This window comes from Leptosomus discolor, chromosome 11 (assembly GCF_034619465.1).
Source record: "Leptosomus discolor isolate bLepDis1 chromosome 11, bLepDis1.hap2, whole genome shotgun sequence".
Classification (NCBI taxonomy): domain Eukaryota; kingdom Metazoa; phylum Chordata; class Aves; order Leptosomiformes; family Leptosomidae; genus Leptosomus; species Leptosomus discolor.
The window spans coordinates 8196565-8217559 of NC_141401.1; the positions used below are offsets into that span (position 1 = coordinate 8196565).

Below are 20995 nucleotides of genomic sequence, written 5' to 3' on the forward strand. Positions count from 1 at the left end.
CTTCCTTTTATATAGATATTCTTATCCAATGCTAGTACTGCTGTCTCCTTTTAAGATGCACAGTGAATGGTGATGCTGCTCTCTACATATCAAACACAGTGCATCCCTTTAGATTTTATAGTTCCCCATGCCCCAGGTGCTGTTGTTATCAGTCCTGACATCATTCATTTAATATGATGGGCCCTGTATTTCCATTTATCTGTAATGGACAGGAGACTTTGAATCATTTTATCTTCCAAGAACAGCAACACCTTTTCTTTAAAAAGTGACTTTCTCTCCATTTCTTGTTTTCTTCCTTGTCTAATATCTTGTGCATTGTATTTGTCCCCCAGTCTGTCTACTCTGCATGTCCTGTTCCCTTTGGCTTTTTTTTTCCTGTGTATTTACCTTTTTCTCTCTCTCTTCCCCCACCCCTCCCATTTTTGTACCTGTGCAGGGAACTGATCCAGGCTTATTTCAATCAACTTAAAGGTTCCATTGACCTTGTCAACCCTTAGGTTAGGACCAGGTAGCATCTCTCCATCCATGGCTCGTGCAGAATTTAGTTCAGTATCTGAGGTTACCTTGTCTTCAAAGCCAAGCAGGCTTAAGAGTAAGACAACAAAGAAAACAGATCTTTAGTAAAACTTAATGTCAGGCTTTGAGGTGAGCAAAGCCTTAAAAGCACAAACAGACTTAAAATACAGCTCTACCTTAAACTGAACAAATCCGCTCTTTAGCTACTTAATCTGTTTCTCACTGACTCCCTGGGAGGTGTCCCTGCCTTCAAGCAAGAGTCTAGTGTTTCAGTTAGAAGTTCAGTTACCTCCTCTGGGTTCAGAAGGGGAATCTCAGTCTGAGGTTTCTGTCTCTGGTATCAACTTCAGATGCCAGGGATCCAGTTTTCATGGAGTAGTTCTCCTACGTGACTACCTGCATTTATGTATCTTTAGAGCTGAGGATTGCATAAAACCAGACATATTATTGGTGGCATATAATGATGACACTTGAAGCTAGAACTCACGAACAAATTCACCTAAGGATGAATTTACTTTGCTTGGAACCAATCACTTGAACACTTATCTTTTCGCCAGGGATTGGATGGCTTGAATGCTTTGGTTTTACTCATCTTACTGGACTATGTGGCATTATTGGAGTACATCTGAAGGACAGACTGCCCCAAGTGTTTCTTTCCTTGGGCAATAGTAAGTGTTGAACATCTTGCCCTGGATCATTGTGACAGTCGGTGTTTTCTGGCCACATCCATTTAGAAAAGTTTAGTTAGTAAGGATCAGAGGATTTCTTCTTCTACCAGCCCCATTGCTTCTCTTGAGTCATTCTACAGATACCTACAGGAATACTACTAGGTATTTCTCTGCTTGGAGAATGTCAAATGTGTTTGTTTCAACTCCTTTTGCTGTGCTCCACTCGGTAGCCAAGCACTGCCCCAGAGAGCACTAATAGCTATCCCATAGGCTGATACGCATCAAAGTGTTCTGGCTGTATAAAGGTAGAAGAGGAGACAGGGCTATAACAAAAGTATCAGGCTTGTGAACAAAAGAAATAGTTTAATTGTTTTGAACATATCTGGGTAATGCATTTGGGTTGAAGATATACAACAAATAGCAGAATTACAGGTAATCTGTATAGAGACACAGAGGTGTGGTTTTCTTTACTTACTGGAATTCTTTTTGGCAAATGTTTTCATAATTTCCTTTTTGCTGTCACTAGACCCATCCAAGGTGGCAGGTAGCCTTGCTAATGCTGCAAAGGAGAAAAAGACACATAAAACATTTAAAGCAAATACAATAGATTGGAACTGTGTTGTAAGAAACACCTTTGATTTGAACAGTGAATTTCATTAAATCCTGCCAAACATTCAAAGTCAGTCTCAGCTTCCCAGTCCCTTTATTTGCTATCAGCACTTGAAATCAGCTTAATATTTTACCTTCACCCTTGGTCACAGAGCATAACGGACAAAACCATTGTCTGTGAATGTCATTGCTATTAGGAAAGAGAGGAGAAAGGAGTGGATAAGGGGGAACAGGGCTGGCGGGGCGCTAGTATCTACAAAAGTAAGCAGACTTTAACAGTATGATGGGAGGAGGGAGAGGGATGGAAAAAAAACAGCCTTTCATGATTTAATTAAAGTTCTACATCTCCTTAAGAGCTGTGTCTACAAGCTGCCAGGCTGAGAACTAATATTTAAAGGTCGTTTAAATGAGCAGAGACGTTAATCGTTGAAGGGACAAAGCTGAACCTTGTCTCCTAGCTCTTGCCTACATGCAGAGATGTTTCCGCCCTTCCCTGCAGTAAATAAGAGCTTTTGAATTATTGTTTTAGAGATGGGTTACACTTACTAAACTAATATTAAGCAACCAGCAGCATCTGTGAGCTGCAGGGGAGGGGATTGTCTTGTCGTATGGTCACCTTTAAGAAAAGTCACAATTTGTATCAGAACAACAAAGTTGGTAAATTCTAGTATGGACAGAGTGAAACTTGTCTGAAGAGCGAGGGTGCTGTGAACCGCAGAGATGTGTGTAAGCTGTGCTCAAGTAGAAGTGATGCATTGCAGTCCACAGGCCACATTGGAACCAGACTCTGCAGCAGGAAACACCAGTGCCTTGTCACACTGTCTACTTGGCTTTAACGTGTGTTAATAGACTTGATTAGTAGTTTTTCTTACATGTTTTTCTAACAGATCATGGGATTTCTTTCTATGTTCTGAAGGAATAAGGAAATTTTTTACAGAGGTTTTTAGTTTAGTCTAAGAAATAGCGAAATAAAAGTTGAGCTTGAGGTTGGTTTAACATTAATCTCTGTATTTACTGGATCCTTTCAGGAATAGTTTTCAGTTGTCACTTTTCTACCTCTCTGCACGTTTGGCTTTGTATGTTGGACTCTTCCAGCACGTGCCAAGGCATGTAGCAGAGGGACACGTGGATAGTTTGAGTAGACATAAACTAGGGTCAATCCCACCAGGAAATGTGGGGGGAGTAGTTTGGGGTTTTTCTGTGGGGAATGATAATGTTGAAAATGTATTTCTGTAGGTCTGAAATAACAAGACTTTTTTCCTTCTTGACGTTGAATTTAAGATGAGAATAAAAGTCCAGCTATCATTTATTCCCACAGAATGGAAATTCCGTTATTTTTCAGTTAGTTATACTCCTTGATATCACTGTGGTGCAGGAAAACATCACATGCTTCTGTCAAGGAAATGTTTGTGTCATATTTTTTACTAGTCACATTGGGGAAAGGTGAGTTTCTGAACGCAACCCAATGACTCTTTATGTGGAGCTGTACCTATTGAAAGGAAACTGTGTAAGCACACATGTTCTTGGCAGAAATACAGCTGCTAATCTCAATTGAGCAGCTGTTGTCCTAAAGATCAGGAAAGGTGAGCCTAAAGGTAACTTTATCTGAAAAGTCATTAAGAAACATAACAGAAGTCATGTTTTCATGTAGAATTTTTGGCAGAAGCATCACAGCAGCATTTGCTGACTTCCCATGTGTTAGCTACTGCTAATATTTTCTGATTTGCTGAATGAGTAACATGGGAGCTATGGATTGAAGAAAGAAGGGAATTCAGGTAACACTAAAACTAGAGCAAACTTGGAATGGATCTTGTGATGTTGTCAGAACCCCCAAGATGGCATTACAGACCTCGTTGTTCCACATTAAAAATGTATGACATATTCTTAGTGACTTATTATATCCATTTCTCCATTGTTTATAGTTTCTTTTTTTGAAAACATTCCTGCTCTACAACTGATTTCCTTCAAGCATTGTTTGCAAGGCATTGTTAATGCCAAGATGCTACATGCAACACACCCTAGCTGCAGTGCAAGGCTTTGCTGATTCAACAACTTATCTCCACAAATACATTTGTACTTTATTTTGTTCTAGGAGACTGGAACAACAAAGCTGGATATAACTCTGTAACTAGAAAGTCATCCAATGCTTAGGAATTTTTTTTTTTTTCTGAAGCACAAGCCAGTCCAGGTTTACAATGCCACCAGAAGAATTCTAGTGCTGAACTGGGTAGTATGGAGATAAGGACCTACCACAATATTTCATATGCTGGAAAATGGTTGGTTCCCGAGTTTTATCAGCACACCGTGCTGGAAAATTATGAACTGAATTACCACAAAATCTTTGAAGATTGTGAGGAGGCTCGGATCCACACACAGTCACTAACAAGGGAGATTAGTTGGATTTTGCAAAATTGTGCAGTGAGGTACTGCCCCATACGGTCAAGTATCCTACACAAGCTTCCACTGATCACTGAGTCAGTAACAGAATACGTTCAAGCCAACTAAGGGAAACATTTTCTCAGTGCAAATCTGGGATCCTTATTTAGCTTTTTATTCAGCCTTTGCAGTGAACTAGGTAATTGTTCTACATAATGATGTAGCATGCATCAAGATCTTCTTGATGCGCTTTAGATAGCAGCATTTCTTGTGAGTGGAGAAGCTTAAATGAGATATGCAGCTCATCTCATTTAAGTGCATTCATATTTCAGACTAGTCGAAGAGATTCAAGTGCCTGTCTTCAATTAGAATGAGTAGGAGTTAGACGTACTTGTTTGCTGTGGAGGTGCTCTATGTAAGCTGGGTGAATTTCGTAGATAGCACAGAACTTGGAACATTTCAGAAGACTTTTTGTTTGGAAAATAATCATTTGATTTGTGCATACTCAAGTAAAGAGAAAACTGCTTTTATTTTGAGGACTGCAACTATGTGAATCTTGGAAGGAAAGGAAATGATAAAATTTATATGCTATAAGCTCCTTTGAAATATAATACGGACTGTCATTTCATTCCAGCCCACTGTTCAAAACCTTTATGTATGTGTTCTAATTGACATTCCCTGTCCTTGTGCCAGCGCTTGCCAGAATTGGAAGTTCTTCGGAATCAGCTGTTGTTTTACTAGTTTGTGGTGTGTTGCTTTCTGATTTCAGCCACCGTTGCTCATTGAGTGGGGATGATCTGAACAGACAGTGGTTGACACCCAGTTCCGAGCTCCATCCAACTATTTACCACGCCAAAGGTCTTCTCTATTATCTGCGCAGCATTGGCCGGGCTCCTCTGGTGAGTGCCTTCTAGGATCTTTTGTTACTTTTTATGCATTGCTTACTGCAGTTGTGTGAACGGTCTTGTTTTAGAGCTAGAGTGATTTGGAAAGTATCATGTGCTGTTACACGTTCATCTCACGGAATTGTTTTGAGTCTTGGATGTTTATTACTTACTGAATCTTCTAATCAACAACTCCAAAATTCAGAATCTTTGCACACCTGGAATATAAAGAGAAAATGAATTTCTTAAAGCTCTTTGATATTCTCAGAGTACTCAAATTAAGGTAAATATTATGAGTAGGTTCTTGCTATCTTCATGGCAATGATAGGAGAAATTCCGCAAAGATTTAGTCTGAAAGGACTGTGCAAAAGCCCATGTTGGAACAACCCACGCAGTCACAAAAACACAGGTATCAGCCCTCAAAATGTCTGAACTTCCGTGCTGCTATGTTCATGGGAAGAAACTGTCTGGTTTTGGGGGGTACCGGAAATTCATGAGAGATGGGTCTTGCCTAAAGCTGCAAGTGGAATAGGGCTAGGATCCATCCCATCTGCTCAATCTTATTGCCCAGCAGAATGAAAAGATAGTTCTGAGACACCAGGAGAAAAACCATGGGGAGTTTCAAACATTAATAAACAGGTGTGGATGCACAGACTGGCAGGTTGGCTGATGATAGCTACAGTCAGGCAGGAAGTGCCCAAGAACACCAAATCCTCTCTGGGCTTGATGAGAAAAGCCCCAAACAAGGTGAAAATATCTGAGCTGCTTTAAGAGTATTCCTGTGGGAATATGGTATTTGTCTAAGGCAACAGCCCTGAAATTCAACTCTGCAGGCAGTTGTGAATTCACTCACCAACCTTTTCCTTTGGTTCAGAGCACTGTTGGATCAGTCTTGCTTTACCCTGATATTTGTTATCTGGCCTTTTCTAATACAAAACCATCCTTGTCATATCCAGGTGCATAAAGCTGAACACTCAGGGCAAGTTTTCATCATTGCTGAGTGAAGGGAGACTATTGATCCTATCATCTCCTTCATTCACAGGCTGCATGTCAGACTTGGTAAACTGATTTTTCTCTGCCTTTGAAGAGTACATTGATTTTAGTTTATACATGGTCAAAAATGCCTTTTTGCTCCTCCAGAAGAGCACTGGGTTTCTTCTTTCTCTTTTATTTTCTTCTTTCTTTTTTTTTTTTTTTTTTCTCTTTTTTTACCTCCAAGATGCCATGGAGCCAAGTTCACTATAGCCAAATGATGTCTGTGAAGTCATTCAGTTCCATTTATCCTGGGGATGCGCAAACAGTTTCTTCAAAGCAGAGAAAAGCTGCTTGAAGGAGAAAAGGAAGGAACTTTTACGTTAACAGCCTTTCAAACCAAAGCCATTTTAATTGGCAAGTTCTATAGACAACAGCCGGATAAGTGCTTTTTTTTTTTTTTTTAAAAAAAAAAAAACAAAACCAAAAACCAAACTAAACAAAACCCACAAAAAACCCCAAACTTCTGCATGGCTCTGGGAACCCTAGTAAGAGAAGGGGCTGAATGCACATGTTCATTGCAGCCCTCTGTGGCATGGGATTTCCTTTGAACTGAGAGCAGCAAAGTTGGGAGTGTTGGAGGCCTTTTGTCTGGGAGCAGCCAGCTCTGATGGGGAGAGGGAAGTTAATCTTTCCTCGAGTATTTGTGGTGAGAAACTGCTATGGTTTAGAAGTTATTGTTGACAATGCAATTGCAGCACACAACTGGGAAGCTGCATCTTGTACCAAGAGTCTGAGCTGCAGTGAAGAGGAGGATGCCCTTGGAGGGGACAGAAAGAACTTCCTAGGAACCAGGAGGCACTGAGCAGTTTACTACCATTCAAAGGGGTTAAATCAAGTTGGAAACAAACACCCGCCTGCAAGGATGTAGCTCATTGTGAGGAAAAAACCCTAGGCATGTGTACCTCAAAACTCTGAGATTCAAAGTCTTGTCACAATGCTAGTAAGGAAAAAAAAATGAGGCTACACACAAAAAAAAAAAAAGAAATTTCAAAATGTTCTGTTTTCCAACAGATTTTCTGGTCTTCCATTTTCTATCTTGCTTTTCCTTTATTTTAAAAGGTGACTGGTTCTGTGACTCATGAGGAGGGTTGTTTTTGAGTTAGAAATCAGTCTCTACCTTTAGGATGATCAGTGCTGGCAAATAACTTTAAATAGATAAAAATTTGCATGTGTGTCTTGAGTCATATCCCAGCGAGTGCAAGCCTTGGGAGTTTGAGTGGTTTGTGTGTATTAGTGTCCCAGCCCTGTGGAAGGACAGGCTGGAGAAAAAGAACTGGTAGATCACAAGTTTGCTTAGTGTTTGCCCAGAGGTAGCCCAGGAAGAGTTCTATATTGGGTGTTCAAACTACAAAATATAGCTCAGCCTTGGCTGAATGCGGAGACTACCCTGTAGTGTGAAAATGAGGCAGAAGAATGTGTTATAAAGAATAATTGAGTATAGACATTGGGAGTGACTGCAGTACCCAGCAAACATCATTAAAATGTAGCTCTATGCAACTTGCAAATAGAATGAAGTATTTCCAGTAGCACTGACACTTCTACTGTAGAAGCTGGTGACAATCAGTGAAAGATCTCGTGACCTGAAACAGCAGCTGTATTACACAACATGGCTTTGATAATCCTTTACCAATAAAGAGGTCTCATTCCAGGCCTGTCACTAAGGACTCATCTGCAGGTTTCTTGAGGTGCAAAATTATAGACCCGCTACTGGTCAGGCAGCCCTGCTATCTGACTATCTGATCATCTCTGTGTGGTTTCTGGTATATAAAACAATATTTTAGGCAGATAATATATTGTGTCTTTTGTGGGTTGGTAATTCTGTAAATTGAGGGGTAATTGACACCCAATTGAGCTGGGTTCTCTGCCTTGAAACAAGACAAAAGCTATAAAATCCTCTTTGATATTCATGGGAATAAATTCTAGGTGGTACCTGTGGTTAACCTAAGCTATGACTGTGTATTACTGATAACTTAGATGAAACATTAGCTGGAAAAATATCTGTCATTAAAAGAACTAATAAATGCAGCTCTTTGGAAGGAGATATTACAGGATAATTGCACGTGGTTCAGACAGAGTTACTCCAAGTGCAGGGGCTGCATAAGCCCTGCAAAATGTGCCCACAGCCTGAGGGGGCTGAATCTCTGGGGTCTGTGCAATGTCGGCTTTTTTTCCTTTGGAAATGATGCCGGTTGTAGGTTTGCACCAACAAGCAGCTCTCAGGCTGCCCTGTTTGTCCTCCCCTTTCTGCCTTTGGTGGATGGCAAGGGTATCAGTAAAGCGAGAGCAGTTGTTGCTAGGTAGGTCGCTATTCACACGCTTCAGGTGCAGCAAGTGCATGCTGCAGGGAAGGGGAGGTGCAGACCCCGTATACTGCAGAGAGCTGGAAGTGAGTGGTGATGCAGGAGGGAAAGCTGACAGGTCAGAAACCAAAAGAAGGAGCAGCACAGAAGTTACGAGATATGTAGAATTGTTCACCTAGTTAGGAGCAGTGAGGTGGTTCTTTATGCACATGTACCTTGGTGTCTCCAGTATGTCAACCTACTGCTTGTCAGAGGAGCTGAAACAACGGACATGCTCAATTCCTTAAACTCCCTGACTTGCTGCAACTAAACTTAGCTACTGTATAGCTGGTAAATAAACATACTAGGGTAGATCTTGCCCTAACAGTTGGTGGAAGGAGCTCATCTGCTCCATCTCTTTCTCCTCTCTTGTATTACGTATTTATGTAAGAATATGTATATTTTTTTACCCCATATTTCTCCCCCATCTCTCTTTATATTGATCCATAATTCTTCCCTACCTTCCTACACCCATTGTTTTGTCTCCGACATAAGCCCTGGAAAACTGTTTCAATGAAATCTTGAAGGTCCTTTCTATTCCCTGTGAATACTGGTTTAAAATGAACCAATTCCTTCTCTTTAGAAGTTCTTGTCTTTTCATTGACAGATTTCTGAATATTCCTGATAAAGACATGGAGAATATATGTAACAGCAGTGTGTACATCGACTTCATATCTCAGAGGGCACTGAGATTGATTATTCTTTAAGACTTGGGTCAATATTTACCTCTTGGGTCATTAAACTGTGATTTTCATTTCTATAGGGCTCGGTATCTACCCATAAAGGCAATCAACACTTCCACTGAAACTGGGAATGTGCCTTGTGCCTAGTTTATATGACAGCTGACATGAGAGAGATGGATTAGATAGACAGATAGTGTAGTATGAGATTATTTGCCATGAAGATAGGTCATGTTCTGTGCTTGGCTTTCAGGAATTCGTGCAAAGATCCGACAGCATTGTGCAATACAATTGCACAATTATATTTTTCCTGAAAATTATGTAGGGCAAGCTTTGAATTTAAAGACAACAAAGTGATGATTAATTGCTTGGGAAAGCACAGATTTCAAATCTTATGAGAATAAAGCTGGATCTTAGGAGTTTAGAAGCAGAAAGAGCCTGACAAATTGCTCTGTTGTTGTATCATAAGTTACCATGAACTCTCAGGTTCCTGAGTTGCCATGGATTCTTGCACAGGTGTCATGCTTATTTCTGCTGCAGACAGAAATGCACTAGTCTTGACTCTGGATCCCTGAGATCATGTCAGATCAAATAAATAAAGCAAGATATAACTGACTAACAAAGTTTGACACAGGTTATAGTCATGGCCCAGAGTCTAAGCTACTCTGAAGAGAGCTGAAAAAAAAAAAACCACCAACCAACCAACCAAAAAAAAAACCATTAACACCCCCTATAATCTTACAGTGTTTATTATGAAGAGCCAGGAAAATTTTTCAATGGTTTGTGTTTCTTTTTTCCTTTCCCTAGGTATTCTGTGACTACCATGGGCACTCCCAGAAAAAGAACGTGTTTCTTTATGGCTGCAGCATCAAGGAGACCTTGTGGCAAGCAGGCTGCATGGTTGACAGAGCAGTTATCACAGAAGATGTTGGCTACAGGGTAGGTCCACTTCCTTCCTTTCTGCAACTACCGGCGTGCCTGTGCATCTCTGCAGCTAGTTGAGATGAAACCAGCTCACAAACTCTGGAGATAGGTGCAAGCTTCCCTTACTCCAGAGGAATAATGATCCAGAGAGTTTCAAATCATGCATCATAGTATCTTCATGCACCAGATATGAGCAATAGTATTGTCAGTAGGTGGGCCCTTAATTATTTCATTTTAGTAAGATGCTGTGTTACAGTCTTTGGCTACGGCCCAGTACGACAGACGTATTTTTCTGTGGTTTATAATTTCTGAATATACTTATGCTTTTGTCCTCTCACCCTACCATAATAAGAAAATAAATAGGAATTATGTAATGGTAACCGAGAAAATGACAATGTGCCACTGTCTTACTCAGTTGAATTGCTTTATCACAAGACGCTCCTGGTCCCACTGAAAACACCATAGGATTCAATGGGTATCAAACAGATCTGACATAATGGAGTTATCTCCACAGCAAGTGCTTGGTGTTATAGCTAGGGAAAAATTTCTGGAATTAGAACAAATACTAAAATCTGTTTTATCTCTACTTCATGTGAATGCCTTGTTCATCAAACTGTTCTTTGGATTTCCTGCCCATCTTATTTTTTTGTTGTGCCTGTTTAGATGATGTTCTCCTCTCAAATGACAAATTTCTGTGGAAGAAAAAAAAAGAATCTTATAAGCTCTAATTACACTCTTTAAAACGTTAATTTCACAAAACATTAATTGTGACCTTAATCTGATTATAGAGCCGTAGCCTGGTTCACTCCAACCTGAAAGAGGCTGAAAAGTCTTTTTCACTTTCTCTGTATAATTTTTGCTACTTCAGCACAAATACTGATTATCCTTCCATAAGGACGCCACATCTTCCGTGTTGATCTAATGGCATTGTACACAACATACTGAAACTTTACTGCAAGAAAGTGCTCCTGTGTTTGTCATGAGGGGTCCCTGTGGCAAACACTCTGTTTCACAAAGAAAGCAGGGAGGGTGCTTACACTCAGGACATCTTTTGCTGTGTTTGAATACAGAGGGCTTGAAAAGGCTGAGGATGGTTCACTGTTACACAAACAGAATTTAAATGCCGCTGTCGGCATCTGGAGCCTGTCTTGAATCTGCAATGAAGAAGGGCCCCAAGGCTGCAGTGGCCTATAATAAAGATTTTGTGGTTCAGATCCTCTCTTTTGCACAAAACGGGAGATCTGTGCCTGCTGCAGTTCCTGCCTATGGTCACCCTCTTCCTTCTTAGGCTAGGGAAACTGGGTATATGGGAGACCACATCTGCAATTGCAAACCGTAGCAGTTAATTACCCCTGTCTCAGACATGCTTCCTTGCACTGTTTCGCAGGTTTCTCTCCTGCCTCCTGTAGGTAAGTGGGGATTAATCTGGCCTCCATGATTGATTCTTCCCCCCAGGAGCAGGAATGAAATACCTCAAGAAAATGTTGGGTTTTGGAACAGTCTTTGCCTCATAGGTCATAGACTCAGCTGTAGCCCTTGGCAATATACGGGAGCACAAGTCTTCATTACCTTCCAATATTTGGTGGCCTTGGGTGACTTGCACAGCATTGGCATCGCAAAGCCCAGCTTGAAGATTTGTCCTTTTGATAGCCATTCCAGGCCCCTTTGACAGCAATCTCTGCAGAGACATCAGTAAAGAAATATATTTCTGTTCTTTCCTAATGGGATTGGAGGTTTATGGACAGAGTGCTGCGTGAGGGGAGTAGCTGCCTTTGCTGTTGTACATGCTAAATCCAGCTGTGCATGAGAAAGGGAACACAGTCACACTGCTGCATTATTATAAAGGCATCTTTTAAAAGGGTATGTTTTCACTCTTTCAAAATATACTATTGAAAGATAATTAATGAGAAGAATAGGTAGAGAAGAAAGAACCATTAATGTGAAATTGAGTGAATGCTGGTAAAATAAAAAGAATATTAAATTCAGATTTACTAATGCTCCTAAATGAGTCCTGCGTACAGAGACATTACTGTTACCTGCCAGCATTTTTATTTAATTAAATGTAAAAGATTGATTATGCATGTAATTTCAATAGTTTTAAAAAGCTAAACTGGATTAGGGATCTGATTATTGCATTTGATAGTATATTTACAAAAAATCTGTGTGTTAGTTTTCATTCTGCTCTTATCTGAACCATCTGAACCTTCAAGTACAGTTTAACTGTATCTCATATTGTGCTGAGGCTTATAGACCTCCGGGCAATACGGCTTTGCTGCATTTTCTTAATTCCTGTTCAACCCAGTTCCAGGAAAACCTGGAGGCACTGCATGAAAGCATACTATTTTTTGATCCCCATGAAGCAAGTAGTATGTTGAAGGTATTTCAGGAATGTTGGGTGCTTCGTCTAAGTCAAGCAGTCAGTTTTAAAGGTTGTACTGTTCAGTATGCTCACAGGAAAGGGAGTGCTGTAGCTCTTCGTAGCATACTGAAGATCTTGACTGAGGAGTGAGGCTCACTGTGGTCTCAGATTCATAATGCAATCTCTTGCTTTTTTCCAGTTTTCTCCACTTCATTTTTTTTCATCTGCAAAATGGACCTTAAAGATCTTTAAAGATCTGTACCCTATAGAACTGGTAAAGTCCATTGATAGCTGTAGCTAGAATATACTGAAAAACGAAATTCACTTTCTTGTTATGGAAATGTGTACGGTTAAGCTGTTTGCAGGAGGTGGTGTAAAATAGTTTAGGCCAAAGATTTATCATTCTCATCAAACATGTTTTAGGAAAAGACATTATTCTTTCACTTTCAATTAAACTAAATATTCCCCTACAGTGCTACGAAGTAAAGCTCAGCAGAACAGAATTGGTCGGTGAAACTGATTGTTATTGGAAAGTGAAATTAGCTGGTTGGCTTTTACCGCCCAAACTGAATGAAAATCAAGGGCAAATGCCATTAGCAATAAGCAGGAACCCCTTCTATATTATTCCATTCGGTTCAGGTGGTTAAGAAAGCTGTCATCAAAGAAATATTGAATGTCCTCATTTTGCTTGCTCTTCTCTAAAAGGATCAAATGGTCTTTTGTCACACATTGTGGTTAGTATGGCAGCACTAAAATTTAGACGCACGTACACACGTGCATGTATATGTGTCTGTGGGTACCTAAAGGTGCAGTCTCCACACAGAGCACACCTTGTGTTAATGTACCTGCTATAAGTTTTAATGGAGTGCAAAAGTAACACATTTAGCACTGTGTAATGACTAAGTAAGTGTTGCCTCTGCACTAGTGGAAATATTTGATACTGTGGTGTATTAAGAGTGTTTATAGACTTTGTTGTTGGGAAATATGATTTCTAGAATAAGAAAAACACTCAGGGCTAAGGTGTAATTTTTACTGGGTTTTCACAATTACTTTTTATTATGATTCTCTAAATGAAGTGTATAAAATGTCATTTGGACTCAGATGAGAATATTTTGGTTTGTCTCACAATGCAAGTTAGTTAAATGTGGAGCTCTATTTTCATATAATTATGCGCGACCTTCTGTGAGAATCATATCCCCTTTCTCTGCTCTGTGCTAGGTTCAGAAAGAACTCCTCCCATAGCTGAATCCCCTGTCAAACTGTGGATGCATGATAGGAGGAGATGTAATATAGCTGCAGAGGGGAGCATGGGAATATCAGGCACTGAACCATGACTGCAGCCCTCTCGGCAGCACTACAGGAAGGTGTAGGTTAATGTTGAAGCAGCCTGGAAACAAAACTCTGTGACTTCAGCAGTCTCAAACTCTTGGGTGTGGAAACATTTGATTTTGAATGAGATATACCAAGTGTACTGGATATTTTGCATTTTAGTCTTTGGGATGAAACAAATGTTAGAATCTGAAGATTTCACATGGGATGGACATAATGCACTGGTTGGAGCTCTCAGTAACAGTGTCTACAGATAGATTCGATTACATACACATTAAAAAACACAGGTGTTCTCTGTGTATGTGTGTGTGATATAAACACATGCACATCTGTTCAATCCATTTTCTTATCGCTGCTGATATTTTCTCATAGACTCTTCCTAAAATCCTGGATAAAGTGGCCCCTGCATTTGTCATGAACAGCTGCAGCTTCCTGGTGGAGAAGTCCCGGGAGTCGACGGCCCGGGTGGTGGTATGGAAGGAAATGGGTGTGTTGAGGAGCTACACCATGGAGAGCACGTACTGCGGCTGCAGCCATGGACTTTACAAAGTGAGTAAATCTTTCACAGAACCCTGTGCCAGCTTCCTCCTAATGCATGTCTCATGAGCTTGGAAGGGTAAAGCAGAGGAGAAAGCAACTGTCTTTATGCATAGCATTGTCTGCTCTCTTCAGACACATGTAGCCATGCTTCTGAGTCTCTCCTCAGTGAAATCTTTTCATGATCCCTCACTCTTTTACCTTCCATGCCAGGAAGGTACAGTCCTTGTTCTGATGTTTCATTCAACAGCGAAATAAAAAGAAACTCCAGTCTGGAGCCAAAAGCATAGAGTTGAGGGAAGGAGTGGTTTTAAGATGATACAGTGCACTTATCCTTATAAGGGCATTCACAGTGTTGTGAAAACAAATGCGTTGGCAGATCATATGGGCATCTTTAGGCCTAGTTCTAACATAATTAACTTTACTGCTAGTGGCACCAAGCTCTTTGGTACAGGCTGGCTACCTGAGCATTCACCTGGCTAAATTTAAGAGCCTGCACTGAGAATCCTGCATTTGGAATTGCCTGTTACTGACAGACAAAGGTCGTTAATCTAAGGCTAGTTTTGACAGCTGCCCATGAGCTCAAGGTATACCTGTGACTGTGATCTAGACAGACACGAATTCCACATCAAATGAGGTTCCAGTCTTGGTAGGAAGGGCTGTAGTTGTACCGAATGCATCAGACACATCACTCTTATGAAATCTCCTGGCATTTTTTAAGTACACAGGGTGAAGTCTGCAATTGCGTTCACTCAAATGGCGAATTCTTTCTCCTCTTCCTTTCCCAAACCTGTCACTTCCATTGAAAGACTTCCATATTCCACGTCATTTCTTCCTCTAGGGAACAATCCTTATCTCTACAGCGTTAATAAGCAGTTAAGGATCCTGAAAGACCCTTGAGGAAAGAGCCATTATTAAAAATAACAATTAATGAATAAGACATTAAAATGATTATCTTTGGAAGCTCTATACTAACCCTTTTACCTTTCTGTTGAATGTAGCCAGGAAGTACTCAGCTGCTGTTTTAACCATACTCTACTCTACACACATCAATTCCAAGACAGGAAAGGCAGAAGAAATAAACAGCAGACAGTTTAAAGAAAGAGAATATAATTGCCCTGGGCATTACATCTAACACTTCCTACTCCTGAGAATTGCTAATGGTTTTTTAATAGGCACCACAGGTCAAGACAGTGGTTTTGAATCTTTTTAGACAGCAGGGGAAAAATCTACCTTGACTGAAGTCAATGACAAAACTCCTAATGATCTCCATAGAGGAGGATTTCACTTGTTTCCTAGATAACCGCAGTAAGACCTAGAGACAGTGACACATCAGATTGTATCAATATCTAATTATTTGGCCTCCTTCAACATGTGTGAGGTCTTTAACCCAAATTTGCTTAATTTGTGCCATTAGGTGCTTGAAATAGTAGGACGATAACGTTAAATGTCACATTCAGATGTTGCGTTTAAGCACGGTGCCATCCACAGGGCCCTTGTATTATATAGCAGAGCTACCCAAAATAAGCAGAAAGACCTAATGCAAATGGTTCAGGATTATTTTTTTAAAGAAATCCTTTAAAATGTGTGAAATTATTTTCTGCATTTTTCTTTTCTTCTCTTTCATCAGTGATCAGGACCACAGGCACTCACTGAGGAAAAAAGCAAGCTGATGTATGGAGGCTTGTGACTGGTAGCAGAATCTAATGTTCGTATGGCCCATAAGGAAGTCTATAAACCTTAAAGCAGTTCTGAAGTTTCCATTCTGACACACTGAATAGCTGAGTCCCAGTTGGATCACTGAATTATTTTTATGAGGTCACATATCTTTTATTTTTTTATATTTTTTTCTTTGTTTAGGCTTATCATTCATCTCAAAGACGGAGGATACATAAATATTCCCATGAGGGGGCATTTCTTCACCATTTCTTCTTCACAAGGATAATACACTTTTTGCAGTTTCTCTGAGTCAGGCATCTTTAAAGTATTTCCACTTGTTTTTTCCAATTACACAAAGTACCCAACATGTTAGTATCAAAATGGAATACAATTTCTTATGTTAACATTTATGCTGGAGCTGCATCTAAATAGATAAACTATAGGTTTCAAATAATTGATATTAATAGGATATTTCCTTTTCCTTTTAGCGGTCTTTGGAGTTGGTTCTTGCTTGTTTGTTTGCTTGTTCCTGCAAGTGGATTATTTAGGGTATGGACTTGACAGGCAGACCTGAAGATTTCATTGCCTAATATCGTTTAATATTTAGCTTCCCTCTATCAAGCCAAAGATACTTCATTAGTATCTTTAAGCCCTGAAATTATGCCTGTAAACTGGAAATAATCACATAAGAAGTCACGTTTTTCTGGAGACTTCAGCCTGAGTTCTTCACTCTTTGACCCTCAAGTTGATGTGTGTGTGAACAATAGGCTGACACTAATGCTCAGGTAGGAGATGTTAGCATCCTATATTTAGAGCTTTCTGGTATTTATGTTAATAGATTTGTGTTTAACTGTGAATAGAAGCAGCTTCTAATTGCATAGGATTGATCTCCCTGTAGGGATATATCCAGAATCTCCTCTGGGCAAGCATGCCCTTATGTTTTTGATGCTTTTATACCCTGAAGTACAGTACAAACAGCAGCTAGGATTTCAAATATCTCATTTTAAGCAGCAGGTGCTCCCAAGTCCAGCATCGTTCAGTGAATTAGTGATCAAACTTTTAAGAGTGCAGCATACCTGGATCCTGGTCTTTAGCTTTCTTCCTGCTTGTAAGCAATGAAAGGAATTCAAGTAGCTGTTTTGCTGGCTATGGGCACAGATACAATACTTGGAGTTGTACAGAGACATCTGATAGGGATTGTGCAAAGAATTTAGAAAAAGCAAGAAAGCCTCATAGAGGCTGCAAGAGGTTAAAATATTAATTGCCCAAGGCTGGTAAGTGTGCCCCCTGTCACCACATGTTGAGGAAGAGCTAAGGTAAGCCAGAACCTAGTTTTTGTGATAGAGAGTCCAGAAAAGATGCTTTGAGAGTTTTTGCAAGGAATGTATGTGTCCTCTCTTGGGTTGAAATGTAGCTTTCGTTTTTAAAATAGTTTAGTGACTGAAAGGTGAGGCAGGAATTTGGTACTATTGATATGTAAACGAGAAAGAAATGACCCCAGCCTCGTTTAAAAGTCATTTTATTTCAAATGGGGCTGAGGGCGGAAATGAAAGGAGAAAAGAGATGGTTTGTCTCTGTCGAATCTCCCTGTCTGTGTGATCAATGGAAACGCAATAAGCCAACTACCCTTAATGAAGCAAAAATAAAACTAAAGAAACTATTGATCTTATCTAAGGTTTTGTTCAACTTAAGGAAGAAGAAAAGAAGGAGAAAAAATACCCAAACTCTTTTTCATTTCGTCTGGATTGCCCAATTCAGTCTTAGAGACACAGTGTTTCCATTTGAAAGTTGCTAAAAACAAAGCAGTCAGTTTCTACCGGGAATTCTCCCTCCTGCTTCAGCCAGTTTACAACCCTGTGGTCAAAACAGAAAACAACTTTAAAAAAAAAAAAAAATCAAAGAAACTGCTTATCATTTCTTTGCTCATGTGAAGGCAGTCTGCACTGTTCCCTTGTTGAAGCTTTTACCCCTCCAGCTTACCATGCGATTTTTATTGCTGCCTCCCTTTTGTGCGATGTAGAGCCCATTCTCATCTGTTGTTTTTAAAAGACTGGATGCAAGTCTGTACTGTAGGAAGTTCTGCTGAGTACAGGTACGGTCAGGTACAATCATGACCCCAAACCAATCAAATCCCCAGCGACACATACTGATATTTTCCCAGGTTTCTTGTGTGATTAATTTTTAAACTTGCATATCTCTTTGATGTTACCGTGTTCTATCGTGTTACGCTGTTTCACCACTCTTCTTGATTCCTTGTTACCTAACATACTAATTAAGACCCTTCTATAATGTTGCACTGTGCTGTTCCATGCATGACTCCGTCTATCGTCCTACAAGTTAATATCTTCTGTGCCATGGTGTACAGCTGAGTTCCAAACAGTGTGTCTTGGTATTATAGCAAATCTAAAAAATTCAGCTTCATGTTATGTTGGAAAAGCATTTTCCTTGGCATGTTGTGCCCAGTGAATGAGATGTAGTACTAACGGAAACAGATTTTAGCTTCTTGCTTTGAAGGGATTATAAACAACAAGGAGTAACAAGTGAGTTTTAAAATTATTGCAGATACCTTGACAGTGCCCTTTGAAGGAGATTTTACTAGTGATATGGATTCCTCTTTGAAGAAAGCCTTCAGAGGAGCTGAGAAAGAAGTTTTGTTTTTTTTTTTTTTATTTTGTGTTTTTTTTTTCTGTCCAGTTTAATGCTCCTAAGTCAGAGGAACTGAATACCCCAAATTTTCTCATCAGGCTTGTTTAAGGGAAAAGCCATCACTTTGCAGAGATACTGGGAGCAGAGAGTTCAGCACCAAGAAGCCTGGCCGATACAGTCCATAAAACTTGATAGTCGTTCAAAAAGTCTTTGTTGAACAAAAGTGGTGATAGATAGTCTAAATGGAAGATCTGACATTATCCATCTCCTTTAACCTGGCTAGCATGGGCTGAATTATTTAAAATGAGGAGTGAACCAGTTATTTATCATGGAAGTGTGGCTGAACTAAGGCAATATGCGAAGATGAAAGCCTTTCCTCTCTAGTCCTTTGGAGATGGACTTCTCTGGTTTAACCTACTTCTGCCCAAATTAGCCAAATTGTTACCGATGTATGATTTGTCCATTGAATCACAGCACTATTTCTTTATAGCTGTCTGTAGGCAATGAAATATTTTCTTCATCTTCCTTCCTACTGAATATTACTTACCAAATTTCTGTGAGGAATTTTTATGTATGCTTTATTCATAAGTAGTTTATTACAGTTAATACTCAGAAATTGAGTTGTTTTGATGGAGTTTGCAGGTCACATGGTAACGCTTCTGTTCTCTAGTAAGATGTATATTGTTCTTGTAATTTGAAGTCTGGTGCACAAACCTACAAATAACTTTAATTTGGTCTCTTGCCATTATCCAGCTGCCAATAAAAATGGTTTCAGCAATATTTTTGCCATAAAGCATATTTGATAAGTACTTGCAGAAAGAAAAAGTAAACAAATAGCATATAGTCTGTACTTTCTGGTGTATGTTTCTGGAAAATGCTTAGATCATCTTTGCAAGTTTGACAGACTTTTCCCCATTTCTGATTTCTTTTGTCCCCCAGAGCTTATACTTTCCTAAGTATGGTAAGTTTCAAAAGCATTCAAGAGTTTCTTTTTTAAAAAGTCACGTTTAAAATGTGTGTGTTTAGCTGACCCTCTGTGCTCTGGGGATCTCATTCAAAAGCAGATGCTGAGAATAACAAAGAATGATCTTCTTTCTGATAGTTCCGCTCCCAGTTCTGGTCCACAGTGGCTCAAATTGGAAGCAGCTGTAACAGCAAGAAAAGTACAGAAAAAAATAGTTATCTAATAGTAATCTAAGGACTCAAGGTTCAAATTAAGGGTTTTGTTTGTTCTATTCTCTTAATTTGTACCCAAGCCAAAAGTTTGCATCCTCTTTGCTTTATTTTCCTGCTTCTATTATTTCTGCCAACCCCTTGCACTAATTGATAGGCGATTAATTTTATAAGACAGTCTAATTGTACCTTTTAGGCTTGTGGGCCTCACTTCCTAAAACTGTGTAAGGATTGATGGCATTTAGGAAGTTGGAAAGGCGTGCGTGGGAAGAGGAGAGAAAGGGTTTCTGAGCAAACAACTCAGGAGATGGTGGGTGTTTGTCTTCCTTGTAGATTCTTATATGAACTGCTGCAGGATTTTCCCTTTTCAGGTGTTGTTTTGTATTGGTTGGTTTGTTCTAATTATTTGATAGTATGTCAACTAAGAAATCACATGCTTAACTGTGTTCACATCTGTTTGCTTTGTGCCACGTTAAACAATAGGAGTTCGAAGGTGTGCTGTCTTTGGCACTCTCAGATTGTTTGGAAAAGCACATCACAGAACTGGGAGAACTTTGTAGGGATTCTTTGGCCCTTATATCTCCAAGAAAACTGGATTTTGTCAGTAAGACTGGCTGGCTGGTCTCATCTTTCTTGATGGGTAATAAGACAGTTGTATTAAGGTAAGTGTGACCAAACCCACAAGACATGTAAATATAACCTCTGTTCCCAAAAGTCACGGATGTTATCACTATTTACTAATTTTTTATTGAAGGTGCTCAATAGTCATCATTTCTGGAGAAGACTTATTTCTTATTCATCTGGGGCTTTTTGGGGCAGGGGAACTGGTTTGTTTGGGGGGTTTTTAGCCCTATATAGGACAAGACCCTCTTTCTGGGACTAATATGACTGCTCAAAGCCTTTTGCTGAGATCACTCAGCCCCTCTTCCAATGTTCACCAAATGTTAGGCGTTTTGTGAATGACTGGAAAAGCAATTGTCTCTTAAACCAATAGACTGAGTTTGCTACTGCAAAGTCAAACAATTGTTATTTCAGGGTGACTGAATAGTTCCTTACCTCTTTTGAGAAGTTAGTATAGGGGTGGTTGCCTGCCAAATATGGTGCACTACTCCATCGGTTGAGGTGCCCCACAAATGCTGCCTTGAAACAGATTTTGGAAAAAGTCCTCCCTGGCACCTGCTGCAGTGTTTGTTTCGGTTATTACTCAGGCCATCTGCTTTCCTGTTCCCAGGTTGAAAGATTCAAGCGTTATGGGGCTGAG

The 20995-nt window shown here is 39.8% G+C and overlaps 1 protein-coding gene across 1 annotated transcript in view; it reads left to right on the plus strand.

The window, feature by feature from the left end:
• Positions 1–20995, plus strand: part of AGBL1 (AGBL carboxypeptidase 1) — a 272595-nt gene that overhangs the window by 132958 nt on the left and 118642 nt on the right. Inside the window, exons 19-21 of the mRNA XM_086471611.1 lie at positions 4939–5068; positions 9915–10046; positions 14092–14268. Coding sequence (XP_086327737.1) covers positions 4939–5068; positions 9915–10046; positions 14092–14268 — 439 coding nt within the window. The remainder of the gene's footprint in view (positions 1–4938; positions 5069–9914; positions 10047–14091; positions 14269–20995) is intronic.